General features: G+C 44.5%; 1 protein-coding gene across 1 annotated transcript in view; it reads right to left on the reverse strand.

The window, feature by feature from the left end:
* Ephb1 (EPH receptor B1) overlaps positions 1–20,916 on the reverse strand; it is a 455,961-nt gene that overhangs the window by 137,807 nt on the left and 297,238 nt on the right. The window contains exon 4 of the mRNA XM_042281503.2: positions 15,995–16,150. Coding sequence (XP_042137437.1) covers positions 15,995–16,150 — 156 coding nt within the window. The remainder of the gene's footprint in view (positions 1–15,994; positions 16,151–20,916) is intronic.

Raw genomic sequence — 20,916 nt, forward strand, 5'->3', positions numbered from 1 at the left:
AGCCTTAGTAATTCTCCTGTCTCTCTCCTCCCAAGTGCTGGCATTACAGATATGGGCAGCCATGCCTGGCTTTTAACATGGGTGTCGGGGTCTGAACTCAGGTCCTCATGCTTGCATGAAAGTGCTCTTACCCCCAGAACCATCTCTACAGCCCCACAGTCAGACTTTCTATGTACTGTTCTAGCTGTTGTGAAAGCAACACAAAAGGGGATACAAGTGGAAGCAGACAGACCAGCCAGGAGGCTACAGAAGCCATGCAGATGAGGGACAACAGTGACTTGGGCCAGGACAGAGGACAAACAAGGAAGAGCCTCAAATTGTCTTTTACATATTCTGTCTGCAGACATCATCACCAGGTTACTCCACAACTGTGTCTTTAATACCACCATTTTATGATGAAAAATTTGAGGTTCAGAGAGACAAAATGGCTTGTCTGTGGTCAAAGATGTGTCAAGGTCAAGGTGGAACTGCGACATGGATGTGTTCACTTTGCACCTCCTCCCTTCAAGTGAGTGGATAATTGGTGACCAAAAGAGCTCTTTATCCAATGGTTACTCCTTGGCCTGGCTCTGATTTGGTGAAGAACTAATTTTGTTTGTTCCCTAGCGTAGATTTCTACAGAGACTAAAAAACAAAACAAACAAACAAACAAAAAAAAGATTAAAAGAACAAAGAGATGGTGTTGGTCAACATTCAGCAGAGTTCTGTATTGAAGTCAATTTTCTCTTAATAACACTATATATAAAGCACCATACTTGGTGATTTTGTATAACTTAGTGAAGTTGATCTTCCTGATATCTGGGAAGGTAGGGACCATTATCCTCGGGATAAATATGAGGAATCAAATCACTTGAATCAACTTATGGGGCTGTTTGAGAGGAGGTGGCTCATACACGTATTTGCCTGCTGTCCTGTTCCCTAAGTGTTCAAGGCACAGGTAAAGTACAATAGAATCTGGGGGTTATGGGGAGCTCACAAGTTGATAGGAAGCTTTTATTCATAATCATCTCAACTCCTACCTTTAGGGGCAGGAAAACTCACTCTGGTTCTGGGGCTATGTGATCAAGTCTACACACGTTCCTTAGGGTCTCTTACATACTGGGTCCATACACAGGCAATTCTAATCATAACAGTTAGTAACAGGAAAGAAATGATTAGTCAAAACAATCTATTGAGAACTGATGAGGGACTGCAGGCTGGGGGTAGCAGACCTCAAAAGAGTGTACCCATGGCCGTGCTCAGGCTACTGTCCATTCAGGGGAAGCTCAGATGAGGCCGAAGAGAGGGGAAGCATTGATGACATACCACTCAGAGAGTCCCTGAAGACATTCCAAACCAAAAGGAGATATATAGCAGGTCATTTTAAAGACATGACCTTCAGAAGTCCTTCCCTGGAAGCCTTGAAAACTGAGGCAGGCTATAGTTATGGCATTCCGGGTCCAATTCATGTCAGAGGACATTTTCCCTGTGGTCTTCTGCTATTCTGACAATATCCTAGACCATGCTTTGCCAAGGTAGGCTCCAAGGTGTTTTCTGCATCTGAATCTTCTCAAACTGTCAAAAGACATTGTGGAGACATTTCATTTCTGGTACTACAGGAAGATAGAGCTTACTTGGGCAGGGTCTTCATGGAGCTCCTCCTTCTAGCCTATCATTCCTAACTGATGCACTTGGGGCCTGAACCATGTGGGCTTACTCAACTGGTTTAAAACAAGCTGATGCCACTCAGAGCTCAGTGATTGTCACTCTGCTGGTGCAAATGTCAAGACCAAGGTCTGTTTAGGAAACTGGGTCAAGAGCAATGATACTGTGAATCTCAAGACTCAACAGCCCTACACCAAGACATGACAGGGACAAAGATCAGAAACTGTGGAGAGGCACCTTGGTTCTTCTAGAATCACTTGTCAAGTATGCAGAACCCAGCAGGGTCTTCCTAGTACACAGTATACACTGTGAACTCTTAGGAATAGAGCACCAATGAAGGGAAGGTATGGACTAATCAAAGTATCTATTCTATTCTATTCTATTCTATTCTATTCTATTCTATTTTTTTTTTTGAGACAACATCTCATGTAGTTCAGGCTGGCCTTGAACTCATTACATAGATGAGGATGATCTGAACTTCTGATCCTCTAGCTACCATATCCCAAGTGCTGAAATGACAGGCTTGGACCACAGCAGCCTGTTTTGTGCAGTTTCAGGGATCAAACCCAAAACTTTGTACATGATAGATAAGTATTCTACTAACTGAGCTATAACCTCACCTTCCACAGCATCTTTTAAAAGAAAATAGCCAGGGTTAGGGATATATTTCAATTGGTAAAGTACTTGTTGCTGCATTTAAAGGACCTGCGTTTAGATCCTCAGTACCCACTAAAATGTCAAGTGTGGCAGAACCTGTCTGCAATCCCAGTGCTGGCAAATCAGAGACAGAAAGACACCTGGAGCATCCTTACAGCTCAGCATCCAGCTGGCCTAGGCAAATCAGTGAAATGTCTGTTTAGTGAGAGTCTGTTTCCCATAAATATGACATCCAATATAGTTGACCTCTGGCCTCCACGTGCACACAAAATCATACATACATATATGCACGCATGCACGCGTGTGTGTGTGTGTGTGTGCGCGCGCGCGCGCACACACACACACACACACACACACAGTGGGGGAGGGATAACTAGATAACCATTTGAGCCAGACTGGATACGTCTCTGCTGTATAAAGAAGATCAGTTTGTACTAGGTAGAAATTAGGCCTCAGGGCAGCTGCATGATCAAGAATTATTCTTGCCATCCTCAGAGAATGTGGTACCCAGGGAAGATTCTCACATCTTCGTAGTTCATCAGAAATTACCAAGAGCCTCATCCAGGAACAACAGATGCTTCTCTAATTGTTCCTCATCTTTTGTTAAATGACTATGGATCCCATAATAGCCAGAAAGGGGTCAAGGATAAACAGCCATGAATGAGGAAGTCTTTTCCCTGGGAACACACTGAAGACTCTTCTAGATTGTTTCGTGAAATTCTAAGAGATGCATGGGCTGCCTCTCTACTGGTTCACAGGAAATAGCAGCTTCCAAAGACAATAGACAATTAAGGTCAGGAAGAAGGAGGAGGAGAGGGAGGGGGAGGGGAAGGGGAGAGGAGGAGGAGGAGGAGGAGGAGGAGGAGGAGGAGGAGAAGGAGAAGAAGAAGAAGAAGAAGAAGAAGAAGAAGAAGAAGAAGAAGAAGAAGAAGAAGAAGAAGAAGAAGAAGAAGAAGAAGAAGAAGAAGAAGGACATTTCCTACACATACTAGTTCTTAGCATGGAAAGTAGTCTTGGACAACATCAGTATGTCCCAGATGGCAAATGCCCCTCTGCTGTCCCACTCCAGTGGTCAACCTTTTTGGATTCTGCCAGTGGAAGGAGGCTCACTACTTTTCTAGTTACCAACTCATCTATTACTCATAGATAGCCTGTTTTAAAAGATAATGAAAAAAGTATCTATTCATAATAAGTCACAATACCAATAAAATGCCTAGGATCAAATCTCACAAAGCCTTTGTAATATGTGTATGAAGACAACTGTAAAGTCTTACTGAAGGGCATAGAAGAAAACTTGGCTGCCGTGTCCTCAGATGACAAGCCTCAACATCATAAAGAAGACAGTAACCTCCAAAGTAATCCATATACCCAATGCCATCCAATTCCTATTAAATAGGATTGCTTAATGAAATGTGCCCAGCTAGCTCTGAGGACTGTCTTCAAAGAACAGGTTTTTAGTAAGTGACAAGATGATTTTTGAGAAATGAATACTATCCAGAGGCTTGGTTCGTCAGCTGTTGAGATATGTCATAAGTCTATGATCTTTAAAACTAGTATCAGAACAGACCAGACAATCAAAGACAAAGAATAAAACTAGTATCAGAACAGACAAGACAATCAAAGGCAAAGAATACAGACAACTAGGTGCAGGTGTTAAGTCTATAATGAAAGAATGACCTCACTAAGGTATGTATAGTTCAGGTGGAGCAGATGGCATGCTGTACTTTAATGCTATGAACAAAAATATCAGTATTACATTCTACACAAGGATAAATTCCAGATACATGAACGAGTTAAACAAAAACACTTTCCCAGAGAGTGAAAAAGTAAGAACGTATTTTTATACTCTCTTGAGAATGGCATGCATAAGACCCAGACAAAAAGTCAGCACACAAAACCCCAATGCCAGAAAGAAATAGATGGTCAGATTTGAGTTCAAAGATTAAAATACTTAGATATGACACAAAATGTACCCATAATAGAGGTCCAGATAAGGGGGAGACTAGGGGGCAGGATGCCACAGTTAATTAATGGGTTTCTGAAAGTCAGCTTAAATAGAAAAGGCAAAGATTCTTCACAGGCAAGTCCCTGAAGACAGAACAAACTAGCCAACAAACATATTAAACAATACCCACTCATATGTATGCAGGGAAATACCAATCAAAACGAGTAGAACATTGGTTAAATTGGCACAGATTAAAAGTCTCACTAACATCCTGGGCCACATGGGGAAAGGAGATGCATACTAAATGGCTATAAATTGGTCAAGTCCTTTGGGAAAGCAATCTGGGAGTATCCACTGACTGGCTAAGTACCTATAATTCAGCAATTCTATCTTGAGGTGAACATGTGTTCCCCAAGGAATGCTTGTGCATTTGTACGGCAGGATTATTGTTTATATTAACAAAACTTGGGGATGGACCCGTGCCCACTCACAAGGGAATGATGGAGTGGGTGTACACTAATTATAGGGATGGTAAGGCAGCCAATTCATATGTCAGGACACACTCTGAGAAGAGTGCTGATGACAGCTTGAGGTTGAGACACAGCCCCAACCAGTCTAATGGAGTTAAGGATAGATTCTGAACCTGGATCCCTGGCAGAGTCATTGGTCAACAATGGGGGTACAGGGAGTCAATACCAGTCTGACTGGCATGGTGACCCAGGAAAATTCCCAGTGGTAGACATTGGCCTGAAGCCCAGCAGTAGTTCAGTCTCACACTTCACTCTTAAACTTGAGTTTGGTGTTTGGCTGGCTTGGACCAGAATCTTATGTTGAGCCAACTTGGATGTGGGGCCAGGAAGTCAGCTGGGACACACTTAAGAAGCTGGGGATCAAGATGATTCAGGCAGATTCAGAAAGGCAAGATGACATCAGCGTTTGCCAAGCTAGAAGGGTTCTCCTGAATCATTTGATCTAAAATGCTTGGTACCTTCCATTCGCTTATTGTTGTCTTGTTTTGTGTCCCATAACATAGAGATCTAAGACTAACTTCTTGTTTTTCATTAAAAACAAAACAAAGAGGGTTGACTGAGCATTGGGCATCTGTCCAACACTAAGGGAGTGTTTTGCATGCATTTTATAGTGGGCATGATTAAAAAAAAACAATATGCTCATTATTTTCAGAAAAGGAACAAAAGTATGGAGAAGTCAGGTAACCTACCCAAGACCACTCAGCAAGGGAGGTAAAATCAGGAGTCAACTATGGTCTACATCACTCCACCAGCAGGCCTCTTACACTAAACTGGGGTGGACTCTTATATCAGATTCAGAGTAGAAGAAAATGAGATCTGTGCGTTGAGAGTTTCTAGTCCAGTGGAAAAGTAAGGGTGTGCTGTGCAACCGGCCCAGAATATTGTATATGAGAAGGGAGGCATCCTCCTCTCTGGGGATGTGGAGTCTGACAGAGCACAGATGTAGAGACATGTTCTTGACTGACTGTCCTCCCCTAAGAGGTGAGGTGAAACAGAGTCAAAGGACCTATGGCTTCAGCTGCCATTAAGTCCCAGCATTCGCCTTTAATCTATCCTCCCTTCCAGGGCCCAGAACCTGTACATAAGACATCAGGACCATGGCCCAAGACTGCAGAGGGGCATTCATGTCAAGAAAGGACTCACAAATTATTAGAAGGACTGCTTTAGGCTGATTTTTAAAACAGGGAAAATAGGAAATTAAATAGATAATTTTACATCAATCCCTTCCTATCTCTGGAACTTCATACTTGAATCAGTGTCTGGATCTCAAAGAAAGAGTAAGGATAGGCAGAAAGCGTAAGTCAGGCTGGCCAGTACTATTTCTCCTTCTAAAAGTGCAGTGGCCTACAGACAAAGGGGTCATAATGACTGAACAGATTTTCACAAAGGTAACTATAAAAGGGACACAAATCTGTATGTACTGAATAGTGCACAGTGCTAACTCCATTGCTTAAGACCTTGTCTCAAAAGGAAGGTGGAGAGTGTGGTGAGGTAGTCCTGTGGTAAGAGTGCTTATAATGGAACCATTAACACTTGAATTTGAATCACCAGAACCCACATAAGAAGCCAAGCATGGTCATCCATGCCTACAGATAAGCATTCAGGAGCAGGAGCAGAGTCAAGTGGATCCTAACACTTCACTGGCTAGACAGCCTAGCTGAAAAGCCAAGTGCTCTTTATCTCAAGGCAATAAAGCAGAGAGTAATGGAGGATTACACTCAGTGTTCTTCTCTATGCAGAGACGTTCACACTCACACACTCATGTGCATATAACACACACACACACACACATACATACACACACACACACACCACATACACACAAAGGTGGAAAGTAATAGAAGAAGCCTGGAGTCATCCACTGACCTCCACACAGAACACAATAGTGAGTGAACCTGCACACACTCAGACAAAAACAATAAAAGAAATAGTTGTTAGAAGAGCGATGGTGACCTGAGGATTGGAAGAAATGCTATGCTTGAGGAGTTAGATTAAAATAATATTTAGCTAATGGAGGTGATTATGGAAAGACAAAATAGTTTTCTTTAAACATGGAATCCACTGAACATTGGTCCTCTATGATCAACCAAAGGTCAACACAGTGTCAAAGTGTGGGAGGAGGTCCCAACACAAGGCCTTGGAAGGGCTCTCTTTCAATGACGGGTGATAGGGGACTTGCAACAGAAAAGGGCCATCTAGAGCCACATCTGAACTGTCCATCAACACAAACATAAAAAAAATAAAAGAAGGAGAATGCTTTCTCAGGTTGTCAGAGACAGAAAGCAGGTGTAGGGAAGTTTGGGAGACAGGCCCTGTTGGTGCTGCTCCAGATGGCAGCTGTCTGCTACCCCCAAGTGCTCTTAGCACGAAATGCTGAAACATAGTCACTGAGTGTGCTTGGCTATTAGCTTAAAAGTTCAAGCTAGACAAGGCCTCATAAGGGTTAGACCCACTTGGGTCAAACAACTGTGAAAAGAAATTTCAGATTACAGAATTGTAAAAGCACATTTATACAGGCAGTGCTGACCCTTCTCAAAACAAGAGTGACAGTTATAAATAGCTTGCAGTTTGCAGCCAGCCTCCTTGCATTCTGCATCCACATGCACATCTACTCGGCTGGCAGAGGGTGTGGGCCCAGCCAGACCCTGGCAGGGTTCAGGAGGCATCTTGCCCTGGCTCTTGTTGCCTTATAATCTATGCTTGGATTTTCCGAAAGAAAAAAACAAAAAACAGAATATCTGCTTCTCAAAAAAAAAAAATGGGGCTAGAGAGATGGCTCAGGAGGTAGGGTTTGCTTTGTAAGCAAAAGAAGCTGAGTTCAATTCCCCAGTATGGATGTAAAATCAGGCACAGCGGTGCACACCTGTAACACCAGCACTAGGAAATGGAGGCTAGAGGATCCCTAGTGAAATAGTCTGGTGGAATTGATGAGCTCTGGGTTCTGTGAGAGACCCTAAGGTGAAAATACTGATGTTGACCTCTGGCCTCCACATGATCATGCACACATATGTATGCACACCTGAACACATACACACAAATTGTTAAATTGAAAACCAAATGATTTTTAAGTGTGCAACATAGATACATACACGGGTGTGAAATCAAGTTTCTCTCTTGCTGTCTAGTGAGGCACACAGAGCATTCTTCACTAAAGCCCTGGTCAGCAAATGTGAGCTCATTTTGAGGAAAACAGCTTCCTCTGAGTATGCTGCCAACCTTAGCTTAACAGACAAATGATTGAGAAAAGATTGACTTTTGAAAAGTATTTAAAAGTATCTCCAACGTGCAGAATCCAAACAAGCAGGTATTTCCCAATTGATAACGCTGCCTTCCTGTTCTAGGTGTAGAGTCTGATGCCACAGCAGGCTTTCCTGCCCTATCTGCTCCAAGAGTCCCTTCCTATAGGCAGCCTCAGCAGGCTGGGGGCCTGAGGAGTGAGGCCCATCATCCATCTTCTGAATCTTCCATATAAGCTCTCAGCTCTCCTGACTCTCTATTCTGTTCTCTGGCCCAACTCACTCTCATCCCTGGCTAATACTGTGCATCATGGGTTTGCACACTACTCTGACCATCTGAGTAAGAACTGCAGGAAAAGACATGCCAGAGCAGGTTTGGTTGGATCACCCCAGCACACAGACCCATTCACACACATTTCCCCAAACACACTACACTCTCACATAGGCACATATACTCACAGCCCCACCCCACTGTACACTTACACAATCACATTCACACACATCCACGTGTACATACAGGCACACACTCACAGACACACACAGGGGTCTTATGCACACTCATGCATTCATACAGGCACACTAACACAGGCATATCAGACAATCAAACTCACATACAGACAAGTACACACTTTCATGTATGTACTTTCATGCAAACACACACATATATATTCACACAGGCATACTCATGCTTAAGTACACACAAGTATACTTTCATGCACACTCATCTACAAGCACACACATACACATTCACATACTCACACAGGCACACTCATACATAAACACACACATATACTTTCACGTACACTTATACACAGGCACACACAATGTATATTCACACACTCATACAGGCATATTCACAAGGGTGCACACAGCATGCACATTCACATAGGTATAGAGTCACTTGCACATGCATGCCCATTACATTATCAGGCACACTCACATAAGCATATCCACACCTGTGTACTCACACAAATAGGTACACACGTGCACACTTCACAGGCACATAAAGGGCACACAGAGAAGCATACTTGTACTCATACATCTTCAGGTGAATGTGCATGCAGGCACACTCTGGCACGCACACACAAGGACTAGCTGCTTAAGAGATAAACTTATACTCATACATCTGCAGACAAACATGCATGCAGTCACTCACACTCAGGCACGCACACACAAAGACTAGCCCCTTAAGAGACAAAACCCGAATTTAAAGAAAAGACTGGGAGAGAGGGTTCTTGACCCTTCAGGTGAGAGGACAGCAGTAGACTGCCACCCTCCCTATGAGCTTCCCACAGGGCCCCCCTCTCAGAGGCCCCCGCCTCTCAGCTCTCCTTGAGAGGGTAGCATTGGCTAAGTGAGGCCCGAGTTTTCATCCTGTAGTGTGAGTTTCATCTTAGTTATTTTTTTCCCATGAGGAAGCACCATGTCCCAAAAAGCTACAGAAACTATCTCAGGTCATAGCACTAGGGCCAGGCTCACAGCCCCAACTCCTGCCACTCAGTTTCCCCTCCTCTCTGTGGGTCAGAAGGTAGCTTAGGGACAGCCTCCAGGGAGACTCAAAGGGATGGCTGCCATTGTACCTTCTCTTCTGAGTCACCTTGGAACCCCTCATTCATCCTCTTTCTCTATCCAAAGCGGCCAAGGGACACCTCAATGCATTTGAAGAAGGAAGAAAAGAAACAGGACAAGCTCCAGCTTGCCTCTGTGATCCATCAAAATTTCTCCCGTGTGGGTGACAGAAAAAAAGGGTTTTTGCGGTCAGAAATGTAACAAGGTAATTATTTTCACACCAGTCCTTCTGCATGGCTTTTCACAGACAGCAATTTTATAAGGCATAATTATCTATTTTCGTTTGCTTCATAAATTCCTCCTTTCCATTTCGTCCCCCAGTAAACTAGAAATTATTTAAAATGAAGCCGTGCAATGCGATGCTTGGTCTCACTTGGCTGTGTGCTTCCTCCCGTCTTCCTGCCTGATCCCTCTGGCTGCCCCTGCCACGGTCCCCTTACCATCTGACCTTCTCCTGTCATTCGGAGGAGGCAGCGAGTCCCGCTCCCTCAGAACTGAACGCTGAGCCAGGTGAGGTGGCACACCTGCAATCTCAGCAGCAATAGGATCAGGAGTTCAAGGTCATCCCTCGCTACATAGGGAGTTCAAGGCCAGCCTAGGTAACGTGAGACCCCATCTTTACAAAAGAACTGAAGTCCAATTTTGTGGGCCATCACTCCCAAGTGTTTGAGCTTCTGGCTCCGATAGCCCCAGGGCCCAGCCCCAGCTGGGCCAGGCCTCCAGGGCTTCACATATGCCTTTCCTCTCTCCTGCAGCATGCTTAAGCACAGAAGGTCAACTGCTCACTTGTTTTCGCCAGGGATCTTCAGACCATGGGTGACTGTGTGGTTTATGGGCAGCCAATGGGTTCTGTTTAGGGCTGAAGGAAAACTTGCCGTCCCCCGACTCCACCATCACTTTTACTTTCAGATTTTTGATATCCTCTCCTGCTGGAAGCTTCCCTATCTTCTACACACTTTCACACTTTCCAGGGATATAACCAAAGCAAGTTCTAACATCCATGGAGAGTTTACTATGAACCAGGCACCGGGCCAAAGATGCTATAATACGATTTTGCTTAATCCTTGTAACAACTCAGAAAGGCGTACGGCAGTATGAGAGTGTGAGAATGAAAGGGGGGTGGAGGAAAGAGAGGAGATGAGGACGAGGTCACAGAGGAGGCAAGAGAGAGTGGAGATGTAAATGAAGTACCAAACCCATCTTCCAACCACTGTGTGCAAATGCTGTCTGTTTCCTCGGGACCTTCTCAAGATCAGGGCATCCTAGTGACTCCAGGACCACCAGGGTTCTGAGGTCTCTGGGCAGTGCACCAGGTGGGCAGCAGAAGGAAACAGGGATGCTCTGAAGATGTGCTTAGTCTTTGTTCTGTATCTCTTTCCCAATATACTGCCCTGGAAGTCCTTAGCACCTCCACAGTAATCGGACAACTAAATGCAAGAAATTTCAGGATAGGGACTGGTCACTGAGGCAGGATTAGGAGGGTAGGGATATCTAAGACCCAAGTCTTGAAGAGAGAGGAGATGAAGATTAAATTGATCACCAAAGGCCAAGGAAGTAAAGAAACCAGGGACATATAATAAAGTTCCATAAAGTCCCCTAAAACATTGGGTTCAAAGAGCTTCTAGGCAGCTCCATGTGTTTCTGGGGTGTGGCAGCTTCAGGGTGCCCCTATGTATTCATATATCCATTCTCTTTGTGATATTCTTTATGATGAGCTGGGAACCCCATGTTTCCCAGAGTCTTGTGAACTACTCAGGTACATTAGTCAAATTTAAATTGGGGCTTCTTGGAACCTCAATTTATGGTTGATAGGTCAAGAGCACAGATTCACCCACTTGTGATTAGTATCCAAAGGAAAGAAACAGCCTTGGGGACCAATCTCTCAACCTGTAGGGTCAGACACTTGCTTTAGGTATATGGAGTGAGGCCCAAGATGGATTAAGGAATATGTAGCTGGTATCCACTGGGGCAGGATTGCTTGCTGGTGGAGAGAGATGCCCAAACCTTTAGGGGCTTCGTTGACTGTGTTGTAGAGGCAGAAAAAAATATGGTTGCCATCTCCTAGACCCAAGATGGAGAAAGGAAGAAACCATATTTACTGAAGCATAGCAAGCTCAAAGCTCAGAAATAGCTCTTCAGTCCACAGCCTTTCTAGACTTCTCTCCTCCTTGCTGCTGGGACAACATTGCCCCTGATCCTATCCTTACTCTCCTCCTTCTATCTCAGGGCACTACTGTAAGTGACCCTCCTCACTGATGGTGTAGCATCGTGTCCAGATCACCAGACCTCCTTTGGGGTTTCACTGGCCGGGAGGGGAAAGGGATCAGTTGGAGCCCACCTTTAACTGTTCCCCCGTGTTCTCAGCTTATCCTCTGCATGACTTAAGATAGGAGAATGAAGTCACTTGGGAGAGTATGGCAAAGTATTGGGCCAAGGCTGGGCAAGGAGCCATCAGCCAGGGTACTCTAATGCCAGGGATAGAACTGTGTAGTCCTCGGCGGAAGAGGGAAGAGGAAAGAAGGAAGGAAGGAAGGAAGGAAGGAAGGAAGGAAGGAAGGAAGGAAGGAAGGAAGGAAGGAAGGAAGGAAGGAAGGAAAGAAGAGAGGGAAGGAGGGAGGGAGGAGGGAAGGAAGGAAAGGATATGAGGGAGGGAGGGAAAAAGGGAGGGAGGGAGGAAGAAGGAATTCAGTGTCTGCAGGCCAGAAGTGGTCATATGAATTCAGACTCTGTAGGAATGAACAGCCCACTCTGCCTGTGTCCCTGAGGTCACTGGAGTCCACACTGCCCCTTTAATCCTGCCTTGAATGCACCCTCCCCCCGACTTCACCGACGAGGCTCAAAGACAGGCTAGACAGACAAGGCCAGGGCCTCACAGACATCAAGGGAATTTCTATCTCTCCTAGTGATTAAAAAGAAAATATAGAAATATCCAGACAAGACTACAGAACTTTCCACTGTCAATTTTTTAGGTGGGCTAAATGAAAATTTTATGTGCATATGTTCATCTGTGTGTAGGTATAGAAGTGTGTGTGTGTGTGTGTGTGTGTGTGTGTGTGTGTGTGTGTGTGTGTGTAGGCCAAAGACTCACCAAGCAGGCTAGGCTGGCTGGCCATAGAGGCCTGCCTCTGTTTCCCCAAGCTCTGGGATTATGAGCATGCAGAACCACGTCCAGTTTTATTCTGTAGGTTCTGGGATTGGACTCAGATCATCAGTGTTTCACCAACTGTACCCTCATCCCAGCCCTACAGAAACATTTTAATATTACAAAAATATGATAGATATGTGATACCCCAAAAGATTAACAGGCTTCATTAAAAATATTTGGTTTTGCCAGGCCTTACGGTGCAGGCCTGTAATCCTATCTACTAAAGAGTCTGAGGCAGGAGCATTACCACAGTCTTGCTTTGGCAGCTTAATGAAACCCAAATTTAAAAAAAAAAAAAAAAGAAAGAAAAGGCATCTCAAGGAGCAGGGGCAAAACCGTTACTCAGAGGTAGTGTGTTTGTCTACCAAGAAGGAGGCCATAGGTTCAGTCCTTAGTATTGAACATATAAAAATAATCCTTAGTGTAGTATAGGTGTCATAACCTTGCAAGGGGCATATATTATATTTATAAATTTGTATAAATATATTTACAAAATGTTTGATAGGAAGGAGTGGATTGCTGATGTAATCTCACTTGAAGACGGTGGCCATGAGCTAGACCTGAGGTCCTTCAACATTGGCCGGCTCTTGGACTCTCCTACCTGCTCTCTCCTCTTGTTCACAGCACCAGACCTTGGCAGGCGCTCATTGTCTCCATACATTTATAAAGATTAATCTCCTTTATCTTTAGTACCCAGGCAGCCTATAGTTGTTTCCTGCTAGGACAGATGAAGCCTCGGTTTTACAAGATGAACCAGCTCTCCCAGCCCCAGGCCTCCACCAGCCTCTCCAGCTGGGCTCAGCCTCCTGCGTACTTGTCTCACTAGACCTGCTGGGCTAGTGAGGAGCCTCAAGGCCACAGTACAGGGCTGTGCCTTTCTTCAACAGCTCTAGATATTCTCCTTGTATCTGAAAAAATTATTTACTGTGGTGATGTGCCGTGCCTTTTTAAGAGAACAGATGGCACCTCCAATTAGAATGCTTTTAAAGGAAACCCTAATGAGAATATAAAAGCCAACAAATTGACTTTTTCATACAGTACTTCCCTGGCACACAATAAATCAAATATATAATGAGGCTCAGGGAAATTGTAGCTTTATTTATACATGTTTTGCCTAGCATTGTGTTGTACCCGTGTCCTGCCTCCCTGAGTCTCCTCCCCAAGTGCTTGCCCCTCCAGGATGAGGGGCAACATGTCCAGGAGCTGTTCTTGGCCCTGCTTGCCATAGTCATGTGTGTTTTGATGTAGTAGTTTCTAGTTTGAGCCTTCTCTCTGTGTCTGAAGGCACAAGAAAAGGGGGTGTGTAAAGGGGCAATAGTTGGGGTGGCATGCTCCCTCCCCATCTAAATAAGAAGGGAAGAATATAGTGGAACCCCACTGGTGAATATTCCAGAGGTAGCTGGACCAGAGGCAGGAGGGAAAAGCCTGTATGATCTAACTTAAAGATGGTCTTGGGGTATGGGTAGTATGGAGTGAGGGGTTTCCATGGTCAAACTAGGGGCATTGGAATGTTCATATTTTCCCAGCAACTGATCCCGTAGACTCATGCCCATCAGGAAGGGGGCTGGAAGATAAGCCTTGGTAAGTAAGTGGGAGAAGATGGAAACACATTGACATTCTGAGCTCCTGGCCATTGGCCTGGCTTCTTCCAGATAACCTTAGCATGAGGCTGCATGAGTTGACAATTTGTCTCCTGAAGTGGGATGCTAAGGGCCCATATGGATGAGTTGATCTGCAGAGAAAGCCTGGCCAGAGGGAAGTTCTGTGAGCACAAAGACAAGGGCAATGATTTTAGGAGAGAAGCTGCCAGAGGCTGGGTGCATGCTTTCGCTGTTGTGCAGACTGGTGTTTGGTCTGGCCACCCAGGTAGTGTAGTGATCTAGCATCCCTAATGGAATTTAAAGAAGTATATTAAATATTGCTTTTTGGGCCCATGGAAGACTGCCATGGGGGCAGGGGGACTCTTAAAATCATAGGAGGACACACCACCACCGAAAGATGGGGACTTGGGGCAGCAGGAGAGGAATCATTTCTGTTAATCTCCACCCACCTGAGAAGGAAGGCAGGGAAAATCAGTTTACAAGACGATGAGCTTTTCCTCAGCTCAAATCTATAAGCATCGATTGAGCTCAGGACCTTGATCTAGAAGACGCTTTCATTTCTCCTCTGCACCCAGCAAAGGTTACATATGCTACAAGGCCAGGGCTGAGAAATTCTTCTACCCAGTCCAGTGATTTTTCCCCCGCTGTCCATCAAACTCTAAGTGTGTGTGAAATATACCTCTGTGGGCTGAGAGGGAACCGGTCTTAGGGGTGTAAGGGGAGGTGCCTGCTCACAGTGAGCCACACCAAAGCATCTAGTATAGAGGAAAGTTCTGGTCTGATTACAGGCTAACCTGCAGTATTGATCCCAGAATGCAATGGGAATACCGAGAGGCGAGATCATCCCTGCTTCGGGGCTTTGGCACTTAGAGAGGGAAAAGTTGTGTAAGTGCTGCTCAGGGAGAACTGTGCTCCCTGCCTCCTGAGCTTATGGGAGAGCAGACCAGAGGGAAATTATCCTCTCCCTGCCTGGAGAGTACAGCCGCTCCTCTGCTTTTAGAAGAATGGCTGCTTTTTCTTTCCACAGCAGATAATGGGAGAGTGGATACAGCTGACACATTAACCACCAGTTTCTAGAGTTCAGCGCACTGAGAGGGACACTGTAGTCAGACTTCTGGTCTTGTCATTTGGCCAGAGCTCAGACGTTAGACACTACAAGGGACCAAGGGGATGAATACTTAGACCCGATACTCAAGGACTTTCAGCTGGTATCCAAGGCAATTACAAAGTAAATGGACAGGTAATAAAATGATGAGAACTTCCACGGAAGCAGACACTGAGAAGACACACTGCAGAGTGATTTTTTTAACTGTATGGACCAAGAGGCAGGGGCATCTTGGAGGAGGCAACTGCAAGAGTTATAAGTTATTGCGATATGTGAGTAGATCTTGATTTTGCATGCAAAGAATTCTAGATAGGCAGTTTTCAGTTTTCGTGGGAAAAAGTCCTGGGGGTGTGTGAGAGTAGGGCTCTCACATCTGGGAAGAGTGCAATCTTAACCAATAGTATGCTGCTGAGAAAAGAGCCCTCCGTTTCAGCACCTCGGCCAGCACCCTCGCTTTGCATTTCCTTGGATGGATGACCTGCTCTCTCCCCTCTTCCAGGCCCACCATTTGCATAGTCAAGGAATCAGACTCCCCAGCCCACAGCCCTTACTAGACACTTACTAGTGCACGCCACTTCTGGGGGATCAAAGTCTGCTCGGTAATAACCAGTCCGGCAGGTGCAGATGGGAGATGCCTCTGAAGGAGAGCGGCTGTTGGAGGGGCAGTGGGAGCAGCCTTCAGCTTCCTGGCTGGCCTTGAAGGTCCCCGCAGGACAGGCTACAACACAAAGATCATGTAAGAGTTAATGGAAGAATGGCAACCAGATACCCTTCCCTGAAAATGAAAATGACAATTTTGCCATCCTGAAACAAAAGGATGCTGAGTTACCTCTTCACACCAAGATGCACAGAGTGAGCATCTCAGATGCAAGAAACCTGCTTAATATCTCAGTTCTCCAAACATCTTGACAATGGCCCTTCTCTGATTTTCCCCTCTTAGGTATATCAACAGATTTTATTGGTAAGGTGGTTCAAATGTGTGTCTGGTGTCTGGTACACAAATGTCTAGCCCTTTCTCCCGCCTTAACAGGATCTTTCCCTGAACACTTGATGAAGGAATGGAGGCTCATAGTCTCAGATAAAAGGGGGTCTCTGTAGGCAATGACCAGACTTACGATTCTTAAATGTCATATTGCAGCAAACATGAGGGGCACTGAGATGTGTTTACCAGCATTTGCTATGAATGATGGTTAAAGGATTAGAATTCACAAGCAATTCAATTCTTTAAAGAAAAATTAGAGTGATTTCAAGGTCACTGCCTTAACAGCATCATTCTACCTTAATTGCATTTTTATATGCTTTCTAGGAGAGGGCAAGTAAAAGGGGGGGCTTTGCAGGCAGCTTGTGTCATGTGATTGGAGTCCCCTTTCATACATGCAGCACAGAAAAGGTTGGGAACAACTGACATCGTTTGGTGCTTACTTGGCTTGTTCTCATTTATGGTTATCTCTTCTAGTTTCTTGAAGAACCAAGCTGTTCAGAGTCATGCCATGTAATGCTTGTCTCCATATTGTCCCACAAGCTGTGGCCATGTCTCATCTGAGATCTGGAACACTTGGTCTTATCCTTCCTGATCTCCCAAAATTGCAACCCCATTGTCCCTATTTCCCCAAGGACTGTCTTTACCACTTCAGTTCCTGCTTCTCCCTGTGTCCCTAAAGCCAACTCTGATTATCCTTCCTCGAGATGGGGTCAAACTTACTGCCCAGTCAACTTGTTCGGATTCCCTACAAACCTCACTCATTAATCCATTCAACAAATATTTACTGTACACCTTCTGAGACCCTGACTCAGGGGCCACAGGTTGCCTTCTCGGACTTCTGGATCCACTGTGGCCACATTATTTGTCTTAGTTGGGGCTTCTATTACTGTGTTGAAACACCATGACCAAAAGCAACTTGGGGAGGAAAGGGTTCATTTCATTCACAGTTCTATATAACAGTTCACCATCAAAAGCAGTGAGGGCAGAGACTCACACAGGGCAGGAACCTGGAGGCAAAAGTTCATGCAGAGGCCTTGGAAGGGTACTACTTATTGGCTTCCTCTTCATGGTTTGCTCAGCCTGCTTTCCTATGGAACCCAGGACCATCAGCCCAGGGATAACACCACCCACAATGGGCTGGGCCCTCCCCTATCAATCACTAACTAAGAAAATGCCCCACAAACTTGCCTATAGGTCTTACGGAGACATTTTCTCAATTGAGACTCTCTCCTCTCTGATGACTCTAGCTGTGTCAAGTTGACATAAAACTGGCTAGGACACTATTATAGTACGATGTGATTGTCGCCTGAACAGAGCTGTTGTAAAAGTTCCACTTATATGAAGCTCATCTTCTCAAATATATTGTTCCCTCCTGGAAAGTGCGAAGGATTCTTTAATAATAGCAGTAGCCACCATCTGTTAGCATGCCTTGTTAAGTGTTTTACGTATATTACTCTATGGGGTGGCTATTATTATCTCCATTTTGCTAATGAGGAAATTGGGACATGGAGAGGTTAAAAACATTCACAGGATCACTCAGCAGGAGAAATGATGGTGGTGGTACACATGTAAGCTAGTTCCAAAACATCTACCACTTTCCTGCCCAGACAAGAAGAAAGAATAGTCTCCTGTGTGGCAATTCCTCCATCAGCTGCTCACTTGAAGTGAGGAGATAGTCTCAAGTTACACTGTATATGCTCTGGATGGGAGCCCACTGCAGACTGGAGGAAACTTCTGTGAAATGGAATATTCCTGAATGGTGTAAGCCAATTGCATTCCATGGAATACAAGTTCTTTGCATTTTCAATGCCTATTATTTACAGAAAATATGGACCTAAAAATAAAGAATAAACTTAATTGTTTACTGCAGAATGTCTCAGAACTTCAAAAAGTGAAGTCTTCAATGCTAGGCTTCATTTTTCTTTTGCTTTCTTTTTTTTCCCAAGAAGGCCTCCTCTATAGTGCATCCCCTAGGATTCACATTCCCTGGAACACACTGGATGCACTGCTGTTTCACAACTGATGGGCAAACAATAATTGCCGTTGTAACCCACGTCAGAAATAGACCACTCACTGACCCATGTTAACGCATTCAAAAGAAAACCTCCATAGCAAGAAAAAGAATAAGTTTGAATTTTCAAACAAAAGAATCAATCAATCAATAAAACCCCAAGCAAAAAACATCAACTACCATACTTGGGGCAGCTTACAGCTTACTTAAAATCTGGCTTACTAATCCACCATTCTGAGCCCACTCACTGGGGTCTCTCCCATCTGCCTTGCCCTTTTCCTCTCTTTATGTCTTTCTCCTCTCCTGGATAAGTGTGCACCCCTTTGCATTGAGTCTCTGGTGTTCCTACCCTGCCAGGTTCTGCAGCTTCAACTGCTTCCATGCAGCAGGATGCCTTCCTGGAAAGGGGAGGGAGCTGGTGACTACTCATGCATTCATATTCAGTCCCTGCCACACTGTAATTTTCTTAATGTACTGGTCCAAGAAGAACAAAGTGTTTTCACTTTCTTCTCAGCACTTAAAAGCCACCTTGCGTTACATTTAATAAGTTAACAGCATAAACAGTCATCCTGATATCCACAAGTGGAAGGGGGATTTGAAAATGCCTTTCTCTGAGATTTCTGATGAAGGAATGGGAGGCCTCTGCTCTGGGTGACTAGGTCTCTAAATTTGAAGGATGCCCAGGAAAGGAACTAGAGGGAAGAGGGTAAAAGCTGAACTATTCATTTATTTATTTATTATGTGTGAGGTGTATGTACCTCCTCCCCTCTCTGTGGTGTATGCAGGTGCAAGTGCACTATTTGTACATTAATGTGTACACATGTACTTGTGGAGATAAGAGGTCAAAATTAGGTGTATTCTTTAATCATTGTCCACTTCATTCTTTTTTTTTTTTTTTTTTTGACACAGGGTCTCTTTCTGAACATGGAGCTCACCAGTTCTGCTAAGCTGGCCAGTCTATGAGTTCCAGGGATCTTCCTGTCTCTGCCCCTGCCCCCATCACTGAGGTTACAGACATGTGCCACTGTACCCTGATTTTTATTAAGTGGGTTCTAGGGATGTGAACTCAGGGACTGTGCTTATACAGCAAATACTTTTCTTACTAAGATATCTCCCCCAGAACCCCACAAGCTGGACCACAGAGAGTGGTCCAGAAACAGCTGGAGGAAAGAGGTCTTAAAAAGATCTGACTCTATAGTCCCCATAGAATTGAGAACTGGCCTATGGCTGCCTTCTAGATTCAGCTCTGCCTTCTAGATTTGCTGATTTTACCAACGTGAACACCTGTGAGTTATAGCACCCCTCAGAGCCTCGGTTTGCTCATCTATATAAAATATCTCTCTATACTGCTCACAACTCACAGGCCAGCGGCATTTAATAGACTCAAATACGTGGCACAGCTGGTACCCATGTGTACCACACCAGGGTAGCTCCCTCAACCCAGTTTCCACAAACTCTTTTGAAAGTCAAGGTTTTTTTTTTTAATAACTTTACAATTCAAAGTCAGAATAGACATTAGGAGCCCCAGTGAAGGCATTAAAGTCTTAGAAAGAAGTGGGAAAGCTGCGTTCCCGCCTAGACTGTTCCTGTCTGGGTGATTAGTGAATCATTATAAGATACATTTTACCTATAGTTTCAAAATACTCACATTCCATGTGTTAATATTTTAATGGAATCTGTGAACAGGCAGTCAGTCTCTAACTTGTAAGGATAGTCTTTCTAAATCCATGCACTGAACTTTGGAATTGTAAACTTGTAATCCTGCTGGCACAGTATTTTCTCATATAGTTTATGTGTTAAATAACAGTTAAAGTGGCAGGCTAGTCCACAAAACCTTTTAAACTCATCTTGTATCAGATGCCACTAATCAGAAAGAGATGTTGACACCATTGTTTTTTTACTAAGAAAAATAAGTGAGAAAAGCAGGCTTCCCTTGAGAAAAGGCAGCTCTAATTAGAAGTGATAACTGGAACATTTGAGTCAATTCTGGCAAAAACTATATAGACATATAGACCAAAGAAATTAATGTAAAGGGCCTGCCAGGCTGGGTAAGCATGGATAAGTGGGCGAATGCTCACTGTGCAATTATGAGGGCCTGAGTTTGGCTCCTAGAACATAATCCCAGTACTCCTGTAGAGGGATGAAAGGCAGAGAGATAATTCCCAGGATCTCAGCTAGCCTGCCATATGCAGAGGAAAAACAGTAAGGAACTCTGCCTCTGACAAAATAGAAGCTGAGGACTAACATTCCAGGTTACCCTCCTATCCTCTGACTTCCACTTGAGCACCATAGCATGCATGTACCCCAACATGAACAAGTGAGCACATGTGAGTGCTTGTGCGCACACACACACACACACACACACACACACACACACACACACACACGGAAAGGAAGAAAGAGAGGGAAAGAGAGATGACTGATTCATTAAAAAAAAGAATAACAATGAAATACTATTAGCTGCTATGGGATGTTCTGTATGCTGTGAATA

The sequence above is a fragment of the Peromyscus maniculatus genome, chromosome 7 (genome assembly GCF_049852395.1).
Source record: "Peromyscus maniculatus bairdii isolate BWxNUB_F1_BW_parent chromosome 7, HU_Pman_BW_mat_3.1, whole genome shotgun sequence".
Lineage (NCBI taxonomy): Eukaryota > Metazoa > Chordata > Mammalia > Rodentia > Cricetidae > Peromyscus > Peromyscus maniculatus.